This window comes from Sylvia atricapilla, chromosome 1, assembly GCF_009819655.1.
Source record: "Sylvia atricapilla isolate bSylAtr1 chromosome 1, bSylAtr1.pri, whole genome shotgun sequence".
Classification (NCBI taxonomy): Eukaryota; Metazoa; Chordata; class Aves; order Passeriformes; family Sylviidae; genus Sylvia; species Sylvia atricapilla.
In genome coordinates, this window is record NC_089140.1 from 53,423,494 (window position 1) to 53,445,465 (window position 21,972).

The following is a 21,972-nucleotide window of genomic DNA, read 5'->3' on the forward strand; positions in this document are numbered from 1 at the left end:
AAAGTGAAATTCAGCTGTATTACAGAAAGTTGCATCTATATCAGGCTCTATGGAAATACAACCATGCAGCTAGCCTCCTGCACAAAGCTCATGTAGATTATAGGAGGGTGACATTCTGGGAGATTGTTTCAGAGGTCACTTACATCTTGCATTAGAAAGTGGTGGATATTTCTCACCAGAAACACCTGAAACATGAATGGCAAGATTTCTGTTTTCTGGAAAGTGTAAAATCTAAGGAGTTGAGCAACATAAAGAATGCAGACTATGAGGGCATGTATTGCCTGCACATTTACATGAACAGGTGCACCTATATACAAGTGAGATTATGTATACATAATCTCATATGCCTGTATATCTGTATGTCACAGATCTTCAAGTCCATTTGATGCAACTTGTTCCAGACTGGTTCAGTGTTAGTTGAAGAGTTTAAAGTCATTGAACCCAAAACAATATTAATTCCAAGAGGGTTCTCAAGCTAAGACAAGTGTGCTGGAGTTTAGCACTACAGTAGTTCATTTTCAGACCCTAAAAGCAAGTATTAATTAGCACTTTGAATGTAATAAATTATACCAGTTTTAGAAGCCTGTAAGTGCTTAGCCATGAATTTAATTCAAAATTATGTTTGCTAGAAGTGGCATGAGCTTGCATGGAGGGAGCACGGATAAATTATGCAAGGTCCCATTAATACAAAGTCCAGTTAGGATACTAACGATTCCTTCACAGGAATAATCCAGTGAGAAGGACAAAGCTGACGGTGCTGTCTGAGCACATAAGGTTAATCAGTGTGGCCTCGTTGCTGTCTGTGAAACTGTGCCATCTTACTCTGGATATGGCAATGTATTCATGAAGAAAAATTTCACCTAGCCTAGCAGATAAAACAGAATGGATAATAAAGTAAGGTGAAGAGAAAGTACAAACCACAGACTCTTAATTTTAAACTGGTAATAGAAAAGTAAAAAACAAAAAACAAAACAAAAAAACAAACAACAACAACAAAAAAAGCAGCTATGTATGTGAATTAAATACGATTGTACAGTGATGGTTATTATGTGATGAAAACTGGAAAACCTAGTAAAATAAAATACTTGCTCTATTAGATGCAGGATATGTCTTTTTACCAATTAATTTAGATGACCTGTCTCTAAGTTAGTGATTTTTAATGCAGTGTGTCAACATTACAGATACAGAAGGATATTTGAAACCTAGTCATCTTTGAAATATTTTCTCAAAGGATTTCAAGTCTCATACCTGCATTCAAGATCACACTATGTCTGGTTTCATAGTCAAAGTTTGGTGTTGTTTTCCCCTGTACTTGGGTAACAAGCCATAAAAACTACTGATGACTTTTCTGCATTGCCTACTCGAAGTGCAGTGTTGTCAGTTAAAAAATTCAGGGAGAGGAACAAAATTTAAAGCACAATTTCTTATTACTAAAATTATTACATATATTGTGGGTAAATTGCTGCAAACAGAAGTGCATTTTAAAGTCTCTCTTCCTGTAACGTTGTTTGGTTTTAGTTTGTGTTTTGTGTCTAAGATACTTTAAACAGTAAGAATTTCACAAATCTCTTCAGGGCTGCAAGGTTGCCGAGTGATTTGTCACTCATGTGTCCCGAGTAATTTGTCGACATTCACTCTTGGAGGTTTTTGCCATGAGGGAGTAGAGGACAGAGTTGGAAACTTCTTTTTACTCACTCCTATGTGTTTACAAGGAACATGCATAATTCCTGTTTCTGCCAACTCAATAGGAGACAGTTTTCTTACATGTTGTTACTGGTTGCTTCTTGTCTTCTTCATCCTCGTCTAAGGACTCACTGGTTTGTTTACTTCTACACCTTTGCTGGGGTCTAACTATGAGTCTGTCCTGCTGACTGTTCAAAGCTTTTCACATCTGAGTGTTCCTGGCTGTATCTTATACATTGTTCTATCGAAAGATCTATGTAAACTTCTATGCATGAAGTCAGCTTATGCAGATCCCCTCAGCACCCATGGCTCAACTCCTAGTCATGCTGACATATGTCCTTTTTTTGAACAGTGGCTTCCATATGGCAGTTTATCATGGGATGAATGAAGCTGTTTCTTATGTTAGGTTTTATTTTAAAAAAAGCATCTGAGCATGTGAAAAGCTGTATTTGATCATTGTTAACTTACGACTTGTATTATGGCTTACTTCAATTGAGATTACTGTGTCTGTAAGACCTAGGCTTTAGGAGAGCATTTTAGGACTTTCTGAAGTCAGTTCCTCTTCAGAAGTATTTAAGAGTTATTAGGATGCTTTCCTGAACAGTAGCTGGGCCCATTTGTAAAACAGTAAAAGTGCTTGTTTGTCTCTTACCAACTTCCATAAACGATTTATAAGGACTTTGAAAATCCTGTCCTCATCTAAGTAGAGGGTAAAAAAATCACTAAATTCAATGAGTTCAGATATTCTTCCAACATTAGTAGTTTCCTACTAACCCAAATTTCTTGGTTTCCCTTGTCCACAGGCTTCATACAACTCTTAAGGGGTAATGAGCCGAAGTGGTGACATCTGTACCTCCTTGAGCATGAATACTACAATATTGTGAATGAATTGCTCCAAAGAGAAGCGCAGTTTAAAGTTAACTAGGTGTTACCCTAGTTCGTGATGATTAATTTTACTGAGTGTGAAGGCAGTCCACCTACAAATTACTTAGCCCTTTCTTGAACTGGGGTCCTTTTTGGAGGGATTTGTATAACTTGGTCTGTCTAGTGTAAGTCACTGATGGCAAGAACAAGTGATGGAGGCTGTAGAGCAAACAGGGAGTGCCAGGGCTTTTCCACAAGTCAGAAAGGACCTGCATGTTCTCTTGCAGTGCTGGTTGCACTCTCCCTCATGAAGCAAATATTAGGATTTTGAATGCACCACCATCAAAGACCCTTCAAAGGCTAAAAGCCCTTTCCTGGCCTCATGATCTAAATGGAGACAGTATGTCTCCCTGTGCCCAGACATGTTCCTGTCTGGTGAGATGTTCTACACTGTTTTATTTCAAAAGATGTTGGGTAGTTGAGGTACTGCAAGGACAAGCAAAGAAAAAGATCAGAGGTCTGAAAAATTATATGGATGAGTTGAAATAGAATTCACCTGTTTCTTTGGGGTATCTTTGTTTATTCATATAGAACCACATTATGTTTACCATATAAAGTCTCTTTCCTATCCTCTGTCTTAGGTTTAAAAAAAAAAAAAAAAAAAAAAAAAAAAAAAAAAGCACCTGTGTTTTCCAGACTGGATGGGAAAAAGGTATATAAACAATTCCCAATACTTAAAAATACTTAAAAAAATACTTAAAAAAGGAAAGAGAGGAAGGGGAAGGCAGATAATGAGTGCTGCATAGAACAACAAAGTGCTGGATCTTCAGTTGACACAGGAAATGCTTAAGACAGAGGATAGGAAAGAAACTTAATATGGTAAACATAATGTGGTTCAATATGAATAAATAAAGATACTCCAAAGAAACAAATTTGTCGTTCTGAAGTTTAAAAAGGAAGAAAAAAAATTAAAACCATCAGAAATATCCCACTGGGTCAAACTAGAGGTGTTACTCTAGTTAGGATGTCTCTGATGGTGCAAACAGGGGATGCTGTTTAAGAAGCACATGAACCTTGCTGCTTGCTCACTTTTGTTCTCTTAGACCTCTACCAGCATCAATATTCTTTAGGTTAGCAACCCCAAAGTAAACACTCCTGCTTGTTCTCTTCGGTATTTCTTTATGGATCTGTTGTCTTTGGATTTGTCTAGTCACATACAAACCTGCTGGCTGTGTCTGCAGCTATTCCAAAAGTCCACAAATGCTGTTTTTTTTTAACTCCATTTCAAGTTGTTCCCCTATGTCTTTCATTAAATGCTCCCTCATTAACATGCTCGGGAAGCTCTTGTCCTAAAACCTTACAAAGCAGAACCAGAAAGGGGAAAGCACTCAGATACTTGAGCAAGACTTCCATGCATCAGATCTTGCAGAACTTTGTATTTTGTAACAGAAAGAGGATGCCTTCAGAATTTTTGGGAAGAAAATTACTGATATAGTGAGACAATCCTTGCAGTATTTACAAAATTGGAATCTCCTCAGCATTTTTGCCTCCTTAGGCACACCTATGCAAGGTATAGGAAAGAAGGATTTTTTCCTGACTTTAATTCACAGATGTTTTGTAAATTCTGCGGCTGTGATCAGAAGCTGGATGACCTTGTTAGCAGGACAGCCAGAGTAGCCACAAAGTTTGGTTTTGATTATAATGTCTGTTTCTCTTCTTCTTGAAGTCTGTTCTTTAAAATTTGATGTGCTCATGTAATTGCAATGTAGTTCACTGCCCTGCATTACCTCCAGTGAAGGCAGTTTGAGACTTTGCAGATGAGGAGAAGAGAGACAGACAGAGAGACTGACAGACAGACACAGAAGCCCACAGTATGGCAAAATAAATGGTAGCCCTAATGGGCTTTTCCGTCAGTGTGTATGAGTCATTGAACGCTTAAGCAGAAATATCACGTTTCTTCTAGCCCTTATTCCTCATGAAACTCAACAACTAAAAAGATGACTGGCATGTAGTTTTTAGTGCCCATACATGCTTTCATCTTGTTTTCCTTTTCTACATTGTTTTAAAGTCTTTAACAGAAATGCAAATGAAATTCCCTCCAGTGGTGTAAATTTTCATATCTCAGTAGGTAGATTGAAGGAAAAGTTTATAGTTCATTCACATTTCTGTGAATCCAAGATTTTTTAGAAGTGGCTAGTGTTTTGGAAGACATGAACAATTGGGGCAGGAATCTCGTGTTCTTCAGGTGTCTGGATTTTGGAAGTCTTGAGCTCTCCTTGTCTGAAATGCAGCTTCTTAAAACTGTCTTAAAAGAAACATGACTCAAAAATGAGGCCTCTGGAACTACTAATCGCTTTTGAAAAAACTGATTGTTGGTTTTAGTAGTTCCAGAATCTCAAAATTGCTACTTTCAGGTCTTGTTTACTGCTTTTGGGCCATGAATTTTAGGTGGTTCCTGGGTGACATGGCTGCACATTTATAAGCAGACATGGTTGGAGCAACTGGAAAAGAGTAGCTGGTGCCACTGTCCAGCATTCCTGCTGATGCTGGCCACCTGGCAGGGAAGCAGTGTGAGCTTGGTAGGGCCAGCAGGAGGGCATTTGGCTGCTGAGCCATATGGCTGGCGAGCCATAGGGATCACATGGGGCTCTGGGCTACAGAGATTCCCCATCCATTATGTATTCTAGAGTTTCTGAACAAAGTGCAGTGAAAAACTTTGGGAAGGAGGGCAGGAATCCAGGCCTTCCCTTCCCCATAGAGCACACAATGCCAGTAGTTTTGAGAGCTTTGATCTATTTTTTTTTCCTTTTGACCCTCAACATTAACTTTATTGTGTGATTTCTGAAAGGCAGAGAAAGACCTACCACCTTCTGTTCTCTTCAGAACCTTCTGATCTGTTCAAATCGGAAAAATCCTCCAGGCTGCCCAGTGACAGCATCTTGCATGCAAGTGACATTAAACCCAGCCAGGTCAACTTGCCTTATGAGGAGCTCTTCAGAAATAGCTGGAGATAATTGTTATTTGAAGGCAGCTATCTGAGCAATTTAAGAAGTCACCCTGATGGCAGAAGCATTGCCTACATTTCTGAGTTACTCCCCTTGGCTGTGCTGGCTATTCCTGTGCTCCCTCACAATCACCTTTTCATTTCATTCTGAGATGTTTAAAGTTTGGTGGTCGAGGAAATAAAGTGCAGGTTTTCAGGCTCCATGGGAAAGTCATAATCCTTTACACTCAACCCTTGGTGATGAGTACAGGGTAAAAGAAAGATACTAAAGAAAAAAGGATTCCTTCTTCCCCTAGCATATCTGTCCAGCTGTGTCATAATGCATCTGCTGCTGGTGTTGCTGTTTTCCAGTAAGAACCTCTAGCTAAGATGATGCCTGTCTCCTCTGTTGTACTCTACAATTTTGTCAATGCCTTAGCATCCTCTTTCTGGATACTGTTTGTACAGTGTTAAGACAGATGTAGATAACAAGGACATCTCTAGGAGGTAAAATCTGTCCTTTTGGTGGAGGCAATTCTAATTTATGTAGGGAGGGGAATAGCAAATATACTTACTTCATGTTTAAGCGCTGCACTGCTTGAGTCATACACTTGTCTTTTTACCATGTAGGGTCTGAAGGACATTACAAAACTTTTGAACCTGGATTTGCAAAGCTGGGTATTGTTGTGCATAGTCAAATGGAAAAAAAGTCAAAATAGCCCAAAACTCAACTTGTATTTCTAAAGGCTGCTATGTGCTTGGAACTGTCAATTAAATCAGTCCACTTATTTTATTTTTTCTTTTAAACTGGCTCATCTGAAGAGTGAAAGTGTCCTAGGCTTTAACCACTCACAAAGAAATAAAATAGCTCATCCAAACAGTTTGTGAGTCATGTTTGTTGATTTTGATGAATTTGACGTCTTCAGGATGGTGCCGTCTAGTGTTTGAGCATATGAGTTGAACTCACAGTGTATATGTGGAAGGAAAAACACCAGGGTAAGGAGGCTTTTTTTTAAACCTCACGTATGGCAGTGTAATTGTGTGTTTTTTAATGACCAGACCAGAGTAGTTACACTTAATAATGTTTGTTCACTAAAAAGGAAAAGGGGTGTTAAATCATTATGTTCTTTGATGAATGGCTTGTACACTGAAGAATAAATTGAACAAACTGGCATAGAGCTCAGTGAACATGAAATCAGCTATTAGAAGAAAGCTTGTGAACAAATTCTGAGCCTGATATGCATCTTTTGATTAATGTCCTATTAATCATCCATCGTGGCTACCTTAGCTAAGTCGTGCTGTAATCATTCATGGTTGCTTACAGGAACACTAACAGGGACTATAGAGCTTCAATAACTGAATATTATTACTGATTTCTCCCTAACTCTTGCTGTGAACAATTACTGTTTTTACTACGTTTCTGCCTCCCTTTATTAGAAAGAATACAATGCAGAATGAAAAGAGAGTTCCTCAAAGACCAGTAAAATTCTCCCAGGGTATTCTTAATGATATTCTGTCCTAAATGGGCAAACTATTGTAATGCAGAATTCTCACCAGGAATAATAGTAATGTAATCACATTGAAGCTGTCTTTTTATGGACTGTAGTCAAACAGACAAAATGTATAATGAACACAGAATTTCTGTAGAATTATTACTTAAAATGGTAGAAATTATTTTGGCCTTTTCGTATCTCAGTAGTTTTAGTTAATGTACTTAACAGTGAAAGCAATTAAGATTCCAGAGTGTTAGTTTGGATAAATTCGACATTAGAAGAAGCCTTGATTCTTGGAAGATACAATGCCTGCACCTCTCTCTTTTGAGGCCAAATGTTTTATATTCCTGTGGCTGTTTTGAGCTATGATAGTTCAGTGTATTTTTTTAAATCGATAATGATTTTTTTTTCTTTTTTTCTTTTTTTTTTTTTTTTCCCTTTATGATTGGAAGTTATTGGCAAATATTTACAGGAGGATCTCTCACTCCTGTGTGTGAAGATTTAGTTCCACACCATTTATTTCTCAAGTGTGACAGAAAGAATGCTTTTGCACTACCCACAAATAAGTCCTTAGATGGCAGTGTAATTTCCTCCTAAGTCACTGTGGTCTGGGAAATACGGTGAAGTAATGAAGTGATGACAGGTATTAGCATGTATAATGGGCTTTAATAGACATTTAATGTTGTTTAACTGGAAGAAGGAGAAGTGCTTTCCCACTGGAATATTTCTACTTTGGAAGTCATTGATCACCAATTTCAGAGGGGAAAGGTTAATCCATCAGTTTCTGTAACCAAACGGCACTGATGGAAATTCTTTAGGTGACATTCTGGATGAACTGAGCTTTCCATCTTTGCAAACAAATGAGTGATATGACAAGCATGGTGTTCAGAACACATTTAACCAATTGATTTTCTCTCCTCGTGTAATAAGATCTAGAGACATATGAAAGAGCGTACCATGAGCCAAGATTAAAGGAACTACTTCATACACACGAACATAGGGGAACTGCATTATCAATAAAAGTACTATAAAGCATGTAGGCACCCATTCTTTTTCTTTATATAAAGTTTGTTATTGCAATAAATAGCTGTTATTGAACTGCCTGCCTTTTATTTCTGTTTTCCTGAATTTTATTTCGGTCAGCTTTCTGTGGTTTCTGGTAGAGGTTAGGAAAAAAAGTTGTTTTGTTATGGTATCAGTTTTGTACTCGCTAGTAAATCCAGGGCAACTCTGGATTTAAAATCAGGATTTATCATCCTTTGGGGCATGAAGAAAGATACGAGGGGGAGGGGAAAATCTGGCTTTAAGTAGTTTAAAGATACCAAATATATTCTAAAGTTTTAATCTGTAAGGTTCCTTACCGTAATGATCCTTGTCTTTTTCCTCCCTCTTCCCTCCTTTTTCTCCCAAAATCAGCCCTGCTCTGAGTTTCACATACCCTCCTACACCAGTATCCCTCCAGCAAATGCATCAGCAAATTATAAGTCGTCAGCAAACCCTAGGTTCAGCCTTTGGACACAGCCCTCCACTCATCCATCCTGCTCCAACTTTTCCTACCCAGAGACCTATCCCCGGCATCCCCAGTGTCCTGAACCCTGTCCAGGTCAGCTCTGGACCTTCTGAGTCCACACAGGTGAGAGACAACAAAAGAAACTTTTACACCCGATTAATTTAAAAATTAAATAAATGGCATCGTCTCAATGGCAATTAATCACCACTGTCACCGAGACCCTTTGATAACAGTTTTCTTGCAGCTCTAGTGTTTGCAGTCACTGTAATATGGATCACAGGAGTGTCGGTGCAGTTCCTGATTGGTAGTGTGCTTTTTAGTCCTCATAAATATTCCAGTCGACTGCAGCAACTTCTTGTTCCATACTGCCTCGTCTCGATCTTATGCAGGAACCTAGTAGAGGTGGGGAGTAAGAAAAGGGAAAAAGCACATCAAAAGACCAATGCTTTAAAGATTAGCAGCTTCATCTTCAAATCAGGCTGACCCTAGGATAAATAGGGTCATATTCTGCCCTCCTTGTACAGCTGTGAGTAACCTGAAGCAAGGAATTCTGTGAGCAAGAGAATAGCTCAAAGACAGTGAAGAGGATTGAATGTTTTTTCTCTGATTTGTGAAAAATTTGACTTACTGAGTTTGAATTAATCATTTCAGTAAGGTGTATTCTCGAGAGCTGGGAATGAGCAGCAGTGAATCAGGCCCCTAATGTGGAATTTATCATGGTTTGTGATTTGCCTGTTATTAACTAGTGCTGTTTGTTTCTAGATGACCTGGGATAGGTCATTTATCACTCTAGAAGTTGTTTATCTCCTGGCTAGCTTTTACAAATGTAGAGGAAGAACATACTGCTGTAGACAACATATTGATTTTTTGTGGGGTCCCTGCAAGTTCAGATATCTCTAAAAGATCTCTGGATTCCTTCAAGATCCATTTACAGGCGTAGATAATGGTGTTCATTCGAGCACAACAAGAGAAAAACAAGATTCTGGCCTGTTTATGTCAGCTATTTTGCTATTAACTTGTGAGAATCCAGGACTTCATCTAGGATTTTTTGGCTGAGTCTCACACTAGTGTTCAGTTCTTCTTCCAGTTATAATGGGGAAAAATGGGAATCCACCCATTATAATGGGAAAAACAGTGAAGGAGCTGAAATCTTGTGTGCAGATATTAAATGCAAAACCTTTCCTTCAAATGTGAAAAAAGCAAATGTTTCTCTTGTGTTTATTTGAGCATGCAGTGATTTTCCTTTTCAAAATTGCGTTTCCAAAGTGGTCATTATGTGGAAAATCAAGTTCTTCCTGTTTCTCACTGCTCTGACAAAACCAGCATTGGTTTGTAGTGGGCAATTACATCAAATGCTCTCTCCTTCCTGCTGCCTCCTTGCTCTGCTACAAGGCTGAGCAATGCAGCTCTTCCATGAGTTAATACTATGTAACTGAGGAACAATATAATTGCATATCCAATATGGTTAAAAGTGGCGTTTCTCTATGCAAAGTTGCTGAGCGGATGCTGCATATTTTTGTTTGGAGCCACATGTCTGTCACAGTCTAATTTTGTCTTCTTCTGGGGTAAAAAACCCCCACCTGCCTGCAGCAGAATAAACCCACGAGTGAATCTGCAGTGAGCAGCACAGGAGACCCCATGCACAACAAGCGTTCCAAGATAAAGCCAGACGAGGACCTCCCCAGCCCAGGAGCAGGAAGCATGCAGGTATGGCAGCCACGTTCAGGTCATGAGCCTTCCCTCTTGCTGCTGAAGGGAGAATGCACCTTTCTTGTGACACACATGTTTTCAGGCTCCTTCTACTTTGTGTGCTGCACACACAGGCAGCCGGGGTTAAATGGGAGCAGCTCCTGGGGTGCAGGGTCTGTGGCAGGATAAAGGCAGAGAGGGAGTCTGATGGAGATGCACCTGACCAGTCAGAGCGTGCTCAACACTGTTTGCCACAGAAAAGTGAACAAGAGACATTCAGGTCTTTATTAAGGACATGTTTTCTGTTTAAGGACATGTTTTCTGTTCAGCAAAAATACTTCAGGCCTCCTTGACTTTTCCTGGGTCTTAGGACTGTACTGCTCTGAGGCCCCAGTGCTGAGCTACAGTCTTCGTTTGCTGTGCTTTCTACACCATTTAATGCTACTGGTTTTAGTAGAGTGACTCTTCATTTACAGTGACTCAGGGGAGATGAGAGTCAGAGCCTCAGTCTTCTGAGTGAATCCATGAAAACAAAGCAGAGATCTGCCTAAATCCTTCAGCAGGTTTAAAATGGAAAAATAGTGCATAATCTGAACCAAATGTTTACACTTAACATCTGACTCTTACCCTCAACAAATAAGCTGGGGAGAATGAGGCACCCTGATGAACTGGAGGTGGGAAATCTAACCCCAAAATTAAATACTTTCTTCCCCTGCTCACCACTTTTAGGCACATGTTAAGGGCAAGAACAGACTAACAAGTAACTCAAAAATTACCAGTCTGCTTTTGGAAAGGTTTTAGCATGCAAACCTGCTACTGTATTAACAGTGGAAATGCACTGGATTACTAGTGATCCAATTTCTGTCCAACCCTGGTACTAAAATCAAATTCCAATTAATTCAACTATATTGAATAGTGCCTTTCACATTAGTGGTCCCACTGAATCATGAAAGCCAGGTGCACAAATAATAAGCTGCTTGAATAAAGTGTGAGGGAAGCCAGGCCATTATGATTTATTATTAATTGAAATGTAAAGGGAACAAAGAATTTATTTTACATGTAGTTTGCAAATGGCTTCTGGCTTATCAGGCACGTTTTGGGTTTTGTATTTTGTGGAATGGCGTAGCATAGTGAAGTGAGAGTAAAATAATCCTCCCTCCTCCTCCCCCCCCATCTCCTTTCTTTTAGTGCTGAAGTATTTCACTTTTCTTCCTCCGTAGTTTCAGAATTTCCTCTCTCTTCTCACCCCTGTTTTTTTCCTCTCTCTAGGAACAGCCAGAAGGAATGACCTTGGTAAAAGAGGAAGGGGACAAAGATGAAAGCAAACAGGAGCCTGAAGTGGTCTATGAGACAAACTGCCACTGGGAAGGCTGTTCCCGGGAGTTTGACACACAGGAACAGCTAGTGCATGTAAGTTAATGATATTCAGGAACTAGGTTTTAAAACGACGTGACCTTTTTCATGGAGGTCAGGTTCTCTGACCCTATTCTGAGTCAAGTTTCTCAGCTAACAGAGCTGCAAACTGGAGAGGGGTTTATGAGTTTCTGAGAATAAAGAAAACTCGAAACCACAGTGCTTGACCTGTTCAGTCAGCTAAAGCTTAGTGTAAAATTCAATAAAGTCTTCCACAGAGATTGTAATGGCTCTGATCCTGTAAGCCAGCAAACGCTATTTTGAGTTAGAGACTTTGATAGTTATTGAGTAATAGTAAGCTGGACATGAATGATTATTAACCTTTAGCCAGGTTTGATTTTTTTCTCCCCAAAGGGGCTGTAATAGTAGAAATGGGTGAGGGGAATTTTTTTCCTTCGCTAAGAGAGGTTTTACTATCAATTTACTGTTGTATGTAAACTGAAAGGGAATATTTGGCTAAATACATGGAGACTGAGTTACTTCAGTTGTTTCAGCAAAAGCAAATGTGCTTTTCTGTGCTACACCAAATATTAATTCGATCTACCTTGTTTTTTGTTCCTCTCTGCCACCTTTCCCAAATAAGAAATTTGTACTGTTTGATAGTATTGTGAGATAGAAAGTGAGCAATCAAAATTCAGAACACAATCTGATAAGTACAATCCCCTGCAATTCTAACCTCCTTAACTAGCAGCACCTCTCTTATTTACTGGCATTATAGAATATAATGAATACTCAGGAAAAAATTTAATTCCTAGTACAGAATTAAGAGGAACATCTTCAGCAAATGAGCAGTGTGACGGAATTGTATTTAGTTTAGAAAACTTTTTAATACTTTACTGGAGATCATGCAAAATCTATTGCAAAATGTGGCTAGTGCTTCTGAAATAGCTAGTTGAAAAATCCACTTTTTCACCCAAAATAAATAAAAAGAAACCCACCGTGCATTTCCAAACACTATGCCAAATGGTAAACTTATCCTGCAAAGCTGACTTCAGTAGAACAATATCAGCTTTCACTTGCTGGAGTGTGAGAACCTCTTGGTGTTGCAGTTATTCATCAAGATGTATTTTCAGGTTCTTGTTATTATTAAGTAGTAGCAGCAGCAGTAACAACAATAATGATAAATGAAAGACTATCAACAACTGAAATAATGTCCAAAATGTGACATTTTTCCAAGAATTCTTTGAGACATTTTGCCCACATAATTCCCTAGCATTTGAATAGGCCAAATTGAAATGTGAGGAGAAACTGTTTTGGTGTCACATTACCTTTTGGGGAAGAAATGCCATTAAAAATGGCTGCTGCAAGTGGTTTGACACATTTAAATTAAAAGATCAAATGTTCGTCTTTGAACTGATTCTGTGCAAACAGACCAAATGACATCATATGGGGCTCTGCACATCCACAGTCTTTATATCTACTAGGCTGAAGCTTTATGATGCCTGGCAAACCTTTCAATATTCAGAAATTATCCCAGAGAAATAATACATACAAAAATATATGAAATAAAAAAGAAATTCAGAATAAAGGTTACCTTGACAATAAAAGGAGAAAAGATTTTTTGATGTTCGAGGTGTAAAATTTAATGGAAGTCCACTGAGCATGTTAGCTGATAGCTTGTGTTTTGTATTTTAAAGTGAATTAAATTGACAGGGTGGTAGTTTAGTTCTTCTGGAGTTTAATTTTAATTTGTTGGTTTTGGTGGGATTTATATAGCAAATCTGCCTGCATTGTAGTGGTCAACAGCAAGACATAAAAAAGTGTATTTCTTATGCTTCTGAACAATGGCAACATCTGAAACAAATTTCTCTAGACATAGAAAAGGAATATAAAGAGTTTTTCTATGACAGGGAGTTCTTTCTGGCAGAGTTCAGGTGTGTTATGACGGTGTTTAGGATTATAAGGTACACGACTTGATTCCACACCCTGAAGACAATAAATTCATCATGGCAATCATCACATTTAAGTAGCACAAATCATGTCCTAAGAGTCAGTGGGATTCAGTGATGGGGCCATGGTTTGTGATTTCTTTTGCTGCTCTGGCCGAGCCCTGCTGTGAGGACTCAAGCGAGTTATTTCTGCCCAGAATTGCAAAGGGCTTTAGGTATCTAACTCTGTTTGAAAGCCTGGCCACTCACCCCAGTATGCCTTTGCCACATTTTGTCTGCCCTTGATTGCCACAGCCCTCTGATGTACATCTGGAGCACCTAGGGAGATGAAGTCTGGTCTCAGTAGGGCTTCACGGGAGGGCAGTCCTGGTTTTGCTTTCTGGCAGAAAGTGTTCCATCTGTGAGATGGTCCTTGAAAACCTCAGTTTAAAAAGTGGTGTGGCTCATGTATGCCTCCTATCCAAATACTGTAGGTAAATCCAAGTAGATATAAATTGCTGTAGCTGTGCTTAAATCGGTGTCAGCACAGTTCTGAGCACTGGTGTGTGTGGCATGTGCATGTGTGTGCCCAAACCAGGCACGGGCACGGTGTGTGTTACGGCCTTGCACATGCTTGGCTCTGCAGCCCTGGCCCTGTGGTAGCAGCTGGAAGCCTCGCCAAGCCTGGAGCCTCAGAATGCCAGACACTGCTCAAAGGTGGGAGGAGGAGCACACCTGGCACAGGCACGAGGTCTTTCCACCCTGCGTCTCCGGGGCCACGTACATTGGGCTGTTGGTGCTGTCAGGAGCTACCTGATCTGGCAGCAGAGTTCTGCCACCATGCCTCTCCTGGCTGCACGTGCTGCTGCTCTCCTGGTGATACTCAACCCACTGGCAGACTCAGCAGAGTCTGAGCTGCTCCAGCTGAGCTTGAAGAGCTTGAGGGTTTGGAAGTAGGATGCTGGACAGGATGTCAGAAGTATAGATAACTATCCGGTTTTGTTGATTCTGCTGTGGGATAGTAGTCACCAAGATGGGCAAATGGCGTAGATAAAGGTAAAAAAGGCTTTAATTGCCCTAGCAAGACTCATCCAGATAACTAGCATTTGCCATCTTTCTGTATGGTTATAACCATGCATAATAGCAAGAGATCAGACCCAGAATGTCCAATGGCACGGGATAGATTGTTATCCAAGCCTTGCTTACCAATGCACTGAAATTTTAGAGGAACTGCAGTGTTAAGGGAAGAGATAAAAGTATGTTTCTAGCTGTTTGTTTTGTTTCCAGAAGGATTAGGTAACTCTACTTGAAATCTAGTCATGCCAGGTTGAGCAGAGCTTGGAAAAAGCTTTTGTACAATACACAGTGCACAGTTCATGGTATAGAGGTCATTACTCCCACTATGTATAGGGTGTATACACAAGCACATATGCATGTGTTTTGAAAAAGGTAAATATGAATTTGTATCTATTACGGTCATTCTGTCATATACACATGACAGAAAGCTCTGTTATTTCTTGGGGAATTTTGAGACCTGATTTACTTTGAAATCAACTGTAGTTGAATCAGCATTACAAAGTGATGCATGACATAGCATGTTTGGAATGGTAAATGCAAACAAAATCTGTGTCTAAATGTGTGGTATAGCTTTACATCAGAAATTGCAATTTTGTGCACAGTAGTCAGCATTTGATGTAATTTTCTGCATTTCTGTAGCAAAGTCCTGCAGTTATTAGTGTAAAATGAGGGTGCCTCTGAAAGCATTCTTCAGTCCCAGTATTTTCTGACTGAATTTATGAACAGAACCTGAGCTGCCATAAATAAATAAATAACTGAAAAGCTACCTAAAAGAATCATTATTGACCCACCCAGAAGGGTCCGACGCTGAAATGATTTTGGCACGGGTGCTCTTATTTTCAGTGAAATGAGCCGCTTAGAATTCAGCATGGTTAAATTTTCATGATGCATACACCAAAAGGCAAGGTGTTGAACCATCAGACGCTCTGCCTTATTTATAACACCCACCCATCCTTCCTCTACCCCCCCTCCTTCTCTTACAGTTAATAGAAAGATTCGTGATTCTTCATGGTTGTCTATCTAGCGTCTGACAGTACTGACTGCACTGCTAAAGCAAGTCACTATCTATAATTGATATCCTTCTATGGAATAGGGTACCGGCTGCAATTGAAGGTTTTTGCTGAAAGCTCTTAAATTCTGACAAGTTCTGCCCTTGTTCTGGTTGTTGCTGAGCTGCACTGCTGAGATCCCAGGGTTATTTGAAGTTGATGCAAAAGGGGTGTGTGTGTTGCACATTAGGAAGACACAAAGTTGGTGAGCCACGTTAGAGCTGCCACTGCATTCTCCTGCCCGGTAGTCTTATTTACAGTGCATTGCCCTCCTGAAAAGGCTGGTTGCATTGATGTTTGAAATGTCTATTAGAGGTTTCTTTCTTTCCCTTTTCTCTTCTTCTCAAAAAATTTTAAAAAATCTTATTTATTTTAAGGCCTCAGTTTGCTGCTGGGGTCTTTATCATAAAGCTGTTTAATTAATTTCTCTGCCCATCGAGATATTATAATTGGGCTTAGCTGAGCTCAAGTTTGTTTTAAATATATGAGTGCCTAGAAGCTAAGGAAGATACTGTATATATTTATAAATCTGCTTTTTGTTGCAGTTTGTCCCTTTTTTTCCCCCCAGAAATCAGTTAAGAATAAAACATTGCAAAAGGGTTAGATGCTAAAGATAAAAGTTTGTTTAAGAAAATTATCCTTCAAGGAAATGACTGAATTTATTTTTAAATAATACCACAATTGCAATCAGAAAAATGCAGTGCTGCCTATTTCTCATCCCCCTTGCTGCGTAGCCTTGATGATAATTATTTTTTTATTCAAAAACATGCTTGAAGAACTGTAGAGCTGGTTTTTTGTGTTTTCTCCTGAATTGTACAGCAATAAAATTCTTTCGTTGTTGTTAAATTTGATTAGATGAGATCAAAAAGCCCTTAACTATCAGAAATGGCTTACATTCAGGATTCCATTTGCTGAGGTCTTCCTGCCTGTTTGCAAAGCCCTGGTGACTGGAGCACTCCCCCAGCAATTCCTGGGGATTGTACTGCTCCACATCGTTCCTTTCTTGCACCAGAGGGCACTTCTTGTGTTTTTCAGGTACCCACGTGTTCCTAAGGCATCACAGTGCACTGAACATACCCAAAAGAACTATTACATGCAATTTGGAAACTGGAGTTTCTTGATGTTTTTGCCCTCTATTCCTACCAGAAAACAGTGCGTTCAACCCTGACCAATAGAATTGGGCCAGCAATCCATGGAGGCATACAGCATCTGTGAGGTGCCATAATAAATCCTGGGCCATAATCAAAACACTTAAGAACATCAGGAGGTGGCAAACATGCCACTCTATAGGATTAGCTCTCTTTACATTGGGTGATTTTGGATGCCCAGAAATAAGGGCACTCAAAGTCAGTAGATTTGAAAGTGTCACTTTCTCTGTTACTGTGCTGGCCTTGGCCTGTGGCTTCTTCCTCAGCTCTTTTCTTGTAGGAGAGCTGTAGGTAAGGACTGGAGAGAGCTTCTTTGCTCTTCTCTAAACAGAGATCCAACTGCAATAGGAGGGTAAACCGGATTAAAGCAGTTCCCCTGAGTATCAGCCCCACTGCAGCAGACCTGTGAGTGACCCTGAGAGTTGCACATTGCATGCCACTTGGAAGAGGAGAAACTGTCCCGTAAGCAAAGGGCCCCAAAGCTGCCAAAGCCAAGCAGGTGATGGTTGCCACGGTGTGAGTAGGCATCTGCACCTGGATAGAGGCAATTGCACACATCTGGCCCAACAAACATATTATTCTTCATGCATTAGTGGTTTCTTTTCTCTGCGTTCTGGAGGTGTGCTTGCAAACCGGTTACGAGGCAGGTGAAGTCTCAGCTATGTGAAGCAAGTCCCTTACAGTCCCAAAGGGTAGTAATTACACATCCCAGTTTGCATGCTTCTCAAAATACATTCAGGTATTTCGTTAATGTTTAATTCTTCTTTGCAGAGGCAGTTTTTGATGCATTTTCATTAGAGTTTTATTTGGCTCTAGCGCAGTAACATAGAGAAGCCTCAGCCCATTCACAGGCTCATTGTGCGTGGCAGTGACAGCTACTGCCCTGAAAGGTTCAGAAATGTTTCCTTTAAATTGAAAAGAGTAAGGACTAGATAAGAACATGGAATCCATTATAGTAATCATTTTTTGCTGACAAAAGGAGAATGTTTTACGTACAACAGCAAAGGGGGGGTTTATTGGTGGTTTTATTCTGTTTCACCTTGTTTTATTTTTTTATTCACTGTGGGGTCTGGACCCTAACTCGTACTTGGAGAAGGAGTGCTGTGGACAAAAGAAATGAGTTCTTGACATGAGACAAGCCCAAGGCTTGAGCTGAAAATTGAGACAACTTGGAAAAGGCAGGGAGTTGTTTCAGTGGTAGGCAAGTGCCATAGGAAGGCTTTTTTTCCGTTTGTCCAGCCCCTCAATATATTTGGCCTTTGTAGCTGTGAGGGTACAAAGGAAAGGAAGAAGAGATTATAGCAAATGATCATAGGAGACATCTCTAAGAAGTGTTTAGATTTTGAAATCTCTTCCTCGTTACCTGTTTAAAGGCTGATTTCAAATTAAGACACCACCTTACTGTGCTGTATTATGTTACTGATCCCATCCTTTTGAACTGTGTCAGAATTGTTGAATTGTTTATAGGCCAGCAATTTATTAGATGGCATAGCAAAGCTGGTAAGCAGATCTGTGCCCTTGAGAGCATGTTCATTCACTCTTGTTTTTTGTTTGGGTACCTAACACAGGCGTGTTTAAATTAAGCAAGTCTTTAACCTCCATCAGAGGTATCCATGTAAGTGCTGTTGGGTTTTAAGGTTAAGTAACCACAGATGGACCTCACTGCTGTTCTGGAGCCTCAGTAGCCCCAAGGCTCTGGAACAGCCCCTGCTTGTGCTTCTCAGCACATCCTTGTTCTGCAGCAGTCACTGTGATGCCCTTTGCCTCCCTGCGGTGTTAAAAGTCATCGCTGCTGCCTTGTGAAGAAATCTTATTCACTGTGGGCTTGACCCAAAGGCCAGCTGTTCTTTGGCTCAGGTCCTCTTAAGCACTCCACTACACAAGTGCATAAGCAGTCTCCCTGCCTAGAGTCTGGCTTTTGATGAATCACAGAGGAGGGGGAAAAGATAACATGGGGATTTCTTTTTTGATAGACAAAGGTTTACAACAAAATAAATCCACCCTAATCTGTGAAGTATTAAGAGGGGATTTAGAGAGAGAAATGTAATCATTTTTTTAATTTTAATTTCTCTGTAATTAGCATTTCTTTCACAGCATTAAGAAAACTTGTTAGCCTGCTGCTGCTATGGCTTCTGTTCATATGAGTTGCAAAGTCATTGTCTTTGAATTGGTATCCCTGAAAGAGGTTGTTAAACTACTGATGTCCTTTAAATAACATTTCTTTTTCACAGTTGTAGCTAGGGATGAACAGTGCTCCTCCTGTGCCCTGGGAAGTGACTCTACCCACTCTACCTGTAGTGAGGGGACACTTGGGTGGAAAGAGCTGTGCAGGGCTTGTCTGTGCTTTTAATCACACAGCACTATTTAGGTAGTTTGTATCCACACGCACTTACTTGAAGTGTTTGCCTGAGAGTTGCTTGAACTCTTCCAAGTTATTGATATTTTTAAGGTGACTTCCAGTTTTGGGGAGAAATGTAGGATAAGAAGCTGCTAGCCAAGTCCCAGGGGAGCCCATGCTAACTGGAGTGACAAACACATAGGCAGGAGTAAACAGAGTTGACTCTTCACCTCCTGACTCTTGTTGGCATATCATGGAGAAGAGGGAAAAGGGAAGTTCCTCCCTGCCTTAATTTTGCTGCCTGAGAGCTGCAGGGAGGGCTGGTCTTGTGCATGGGCTTTTCAGGTACCTTTCAGTCCTGACCATAGGGCCAGGACAAAGCAGATTCACGTGGACAGAGCTGGTCTTTCTGTTCAGCTTTTTCATAACTTGCTTCTGTTAAGTGATTTGACATAATATAACACGTAGCCTGTGTTATATTAGGGTGAACCACTGAGAAGTCTACCTTGATGTATCTGGTGTGGTATATCTCTGCATTGCTTTTGTGACTCATATTCTACCGAAAATCTACTCTTAGTAAACTAGTGCTGGGAAGAATAGAAATCTGTGAGTGCTGGCTCAGCTGCATGTGGAAGGGCTTTTTCTGAAACAGAAGTGGCAGATCAGCTTGTACAAATGGAGGCAGAGACAGGCAACTTAAATATAGGCATGAGTAAAGCTTCTGCGTTTGGGTTTGAAAGTGCTGGGCTGAATGGATTCATTTTTGCAGTCTCTACTGTTTGTGTAACCTCATAATAGAAAGAAAAAGAAAAAATGAAAAGCAGATGAGCCTTTTTATCATGGGCAAACAAATCTAGTGTATTCCCGTTCTTAAACTTTAGTATGAGCATGACTTTTCTTCAAGATGTTGAGTACCTAATCTGTAAAATGAATGGGTGGTGGTTTTGTCAGGAGTGGGTCCTCTGGTGGCTTGCACTGTAGGTATGAGGTCTGCATATACCATTCTTATGTGTATTGCAGGGCTGAGATGCTGCAGTTCTCCGTGAGATAAAGTAGTCAAGCTGAAAATGAAACAAAGCTCCAACTGTATCCCTCCTTGTGTTTAGCAGAGATAAACTACAGTGGAGTCTCAGTGCTGCTCCATTTGGCTTCTGGCAGCAGCTTTAATTGGTAAAATGCAGATTTTTTTTTTTGATCAAGAGAGGATTATTCTTGTTATCAGTCTGGAGCATCTTATTTCAAGATGAAAAGGCTTCGCTGAATTACAGATGCCAACATTTTTACAAAGCACTTTGGCGATTGACATCTCAAAGAGAAAGTATGATTTATTAGCCTATAATGGCTAACACTCAGCACTGGGCTGGGTCCCACTGATTTGTGAAATTGCTTAATATGAATTGCCTTTTTGTGCAATTCAAGCCCCAGGTTTTTCAAATAAACTTAGAATATGAAGTGTATGAAACATTACATACCTGAAAAAGGAGAAAGATAATGGGATTGTGTAGCTAAAAATAAAAGAAAAGCAAAAGGAAGGAAAAGATAAAGAAAGAGAGAGAAAGAAAAAGAGAAAGAAAAGAGACAGAAAAAAAAGCGTACTTCTAAATCCATCTTGGTGGTGCTTTTTTACAGTAGTTTGGTTGAAATGTTGGCAGGGTAAAGATTAATAACAAGCCTTGTCGCTATCAGTACTTGCTTGTCGATTCTCTGTAACAGGGCTGTCTGTTCAGCATGGAAATTATTGATTAAATAAAAATTGCTATTAGATTGTGATGTGATCCATAATCACAAACAATGGTGGACATTCTTCTTTCAGATCCCAAGCCATGCATCAAGTTTTTTCTTACAGCAATTTATATTGTGCTGACACTCACACCCATTAGGCTTTTATCCTCTCCTACATGTGCCAAGAAAGCACAAAAAGAAAGAACAGCAGCAGCACAGCAGCGGGTAAGCAGTCACTAAATTTTCAGAGAGAAGCACGGTACAGATAAGTCCGTCCCTTGCTTCTGGTTAGCATCTTACCTCAGAAGTGATTCCTGCCCAATAAGGGCAACCATGCCTTGAATGCATCCAGGGAGGTCCAGTTTGCAGGAGGGGGAGGGTTGTGGTGTATTATTTTAGGATTCTGCAGTATGAAGGACAAGTGTCTTTCCCATATTTATTTGGCTCTGATCCTTCCTAATTTGAGGAATTCAGGATTGGAGCACATTACTTAAAACTGCATTACTTTAGGCTGTATTAATTAAAAAGATAATATCTCACTCTTCACAGCACACGTGGGCATGGTACCAGCTTTCTTTTTACTGTGAAATCCTTTGTCTAAAACTAAAAGAACCTTAGTGAAAAAAATTTTTTGAGAGTTTGGCCACTTATCGGAGCTTCTCTCGCCCTTTTGTTTCTGAATACGTTAAACAACATATGCGTGTCAGAATTGATCGAGCCCACCTGGCCTGACTGCTAGGGAGAAGCATTCCTGTAGCTCTGGTCTGTTTATTGTAGAGTGTTTTGCCGGTTACCAGCATCAGACAGGATTGCCACAAGAGTTCTGTACCCCTCTGTACAAGAACTGAGAGTAGCGAACCTTATTACACTGTGGATATGCAGTGATTTTGTTGTTGTTGTTGTTAATGTAATTTTCTTGAAGTGAAGTGAAGGCTGTATCCTTTAAACTGTTATCAGTGCTAATTATTGAACAATATATTGTACAGTTCCTCTATCTCACTACCATAGGGTAGTGTTTACATTTCTTTATTGTGCCTATGTTATGTGTAATACTGCCTTATATTACCAAGAAAACCCTACCTGCAGTGTTTAACCCTTTTGTCACATTATACTCGGCTTTAAAGTGTGTTTAACA

General features: G+C 39.9%; 1 protein-coding gene across 2 annotated transcripts in view; it reads left to right on the forward strand.

The window, feature by feature from the left end:
* GLI3 (GLI family zinc finger 3) overlaps positions 1-21,972 on the forward strand; it is a 189,262-nt gene that overhangs the window by 141,728 nt on the left and 25,562 nt on the right. Inside the window, exons 7-9 of one of the 2 annotated variants that reach the window (XM_066322818.1) lie at positions 8,440-8,656; positions 10,124-10,240; positions 11,492-11,632. In XM_066322818.1, the coding sequence (XP_066178915.1) occupies positions 8,440-8,656; positions 10,124-10,240; positions 11,492-11,632 (475 nt within the window). The remainder of the gene's footprint in view (positions 1-8,439; positions 8,657-10,123; positions 10,241-11,491; positions 11,633-21,972) is intronic. The other variant, XM_066322825.1, reaches the window with a different exon arrangement.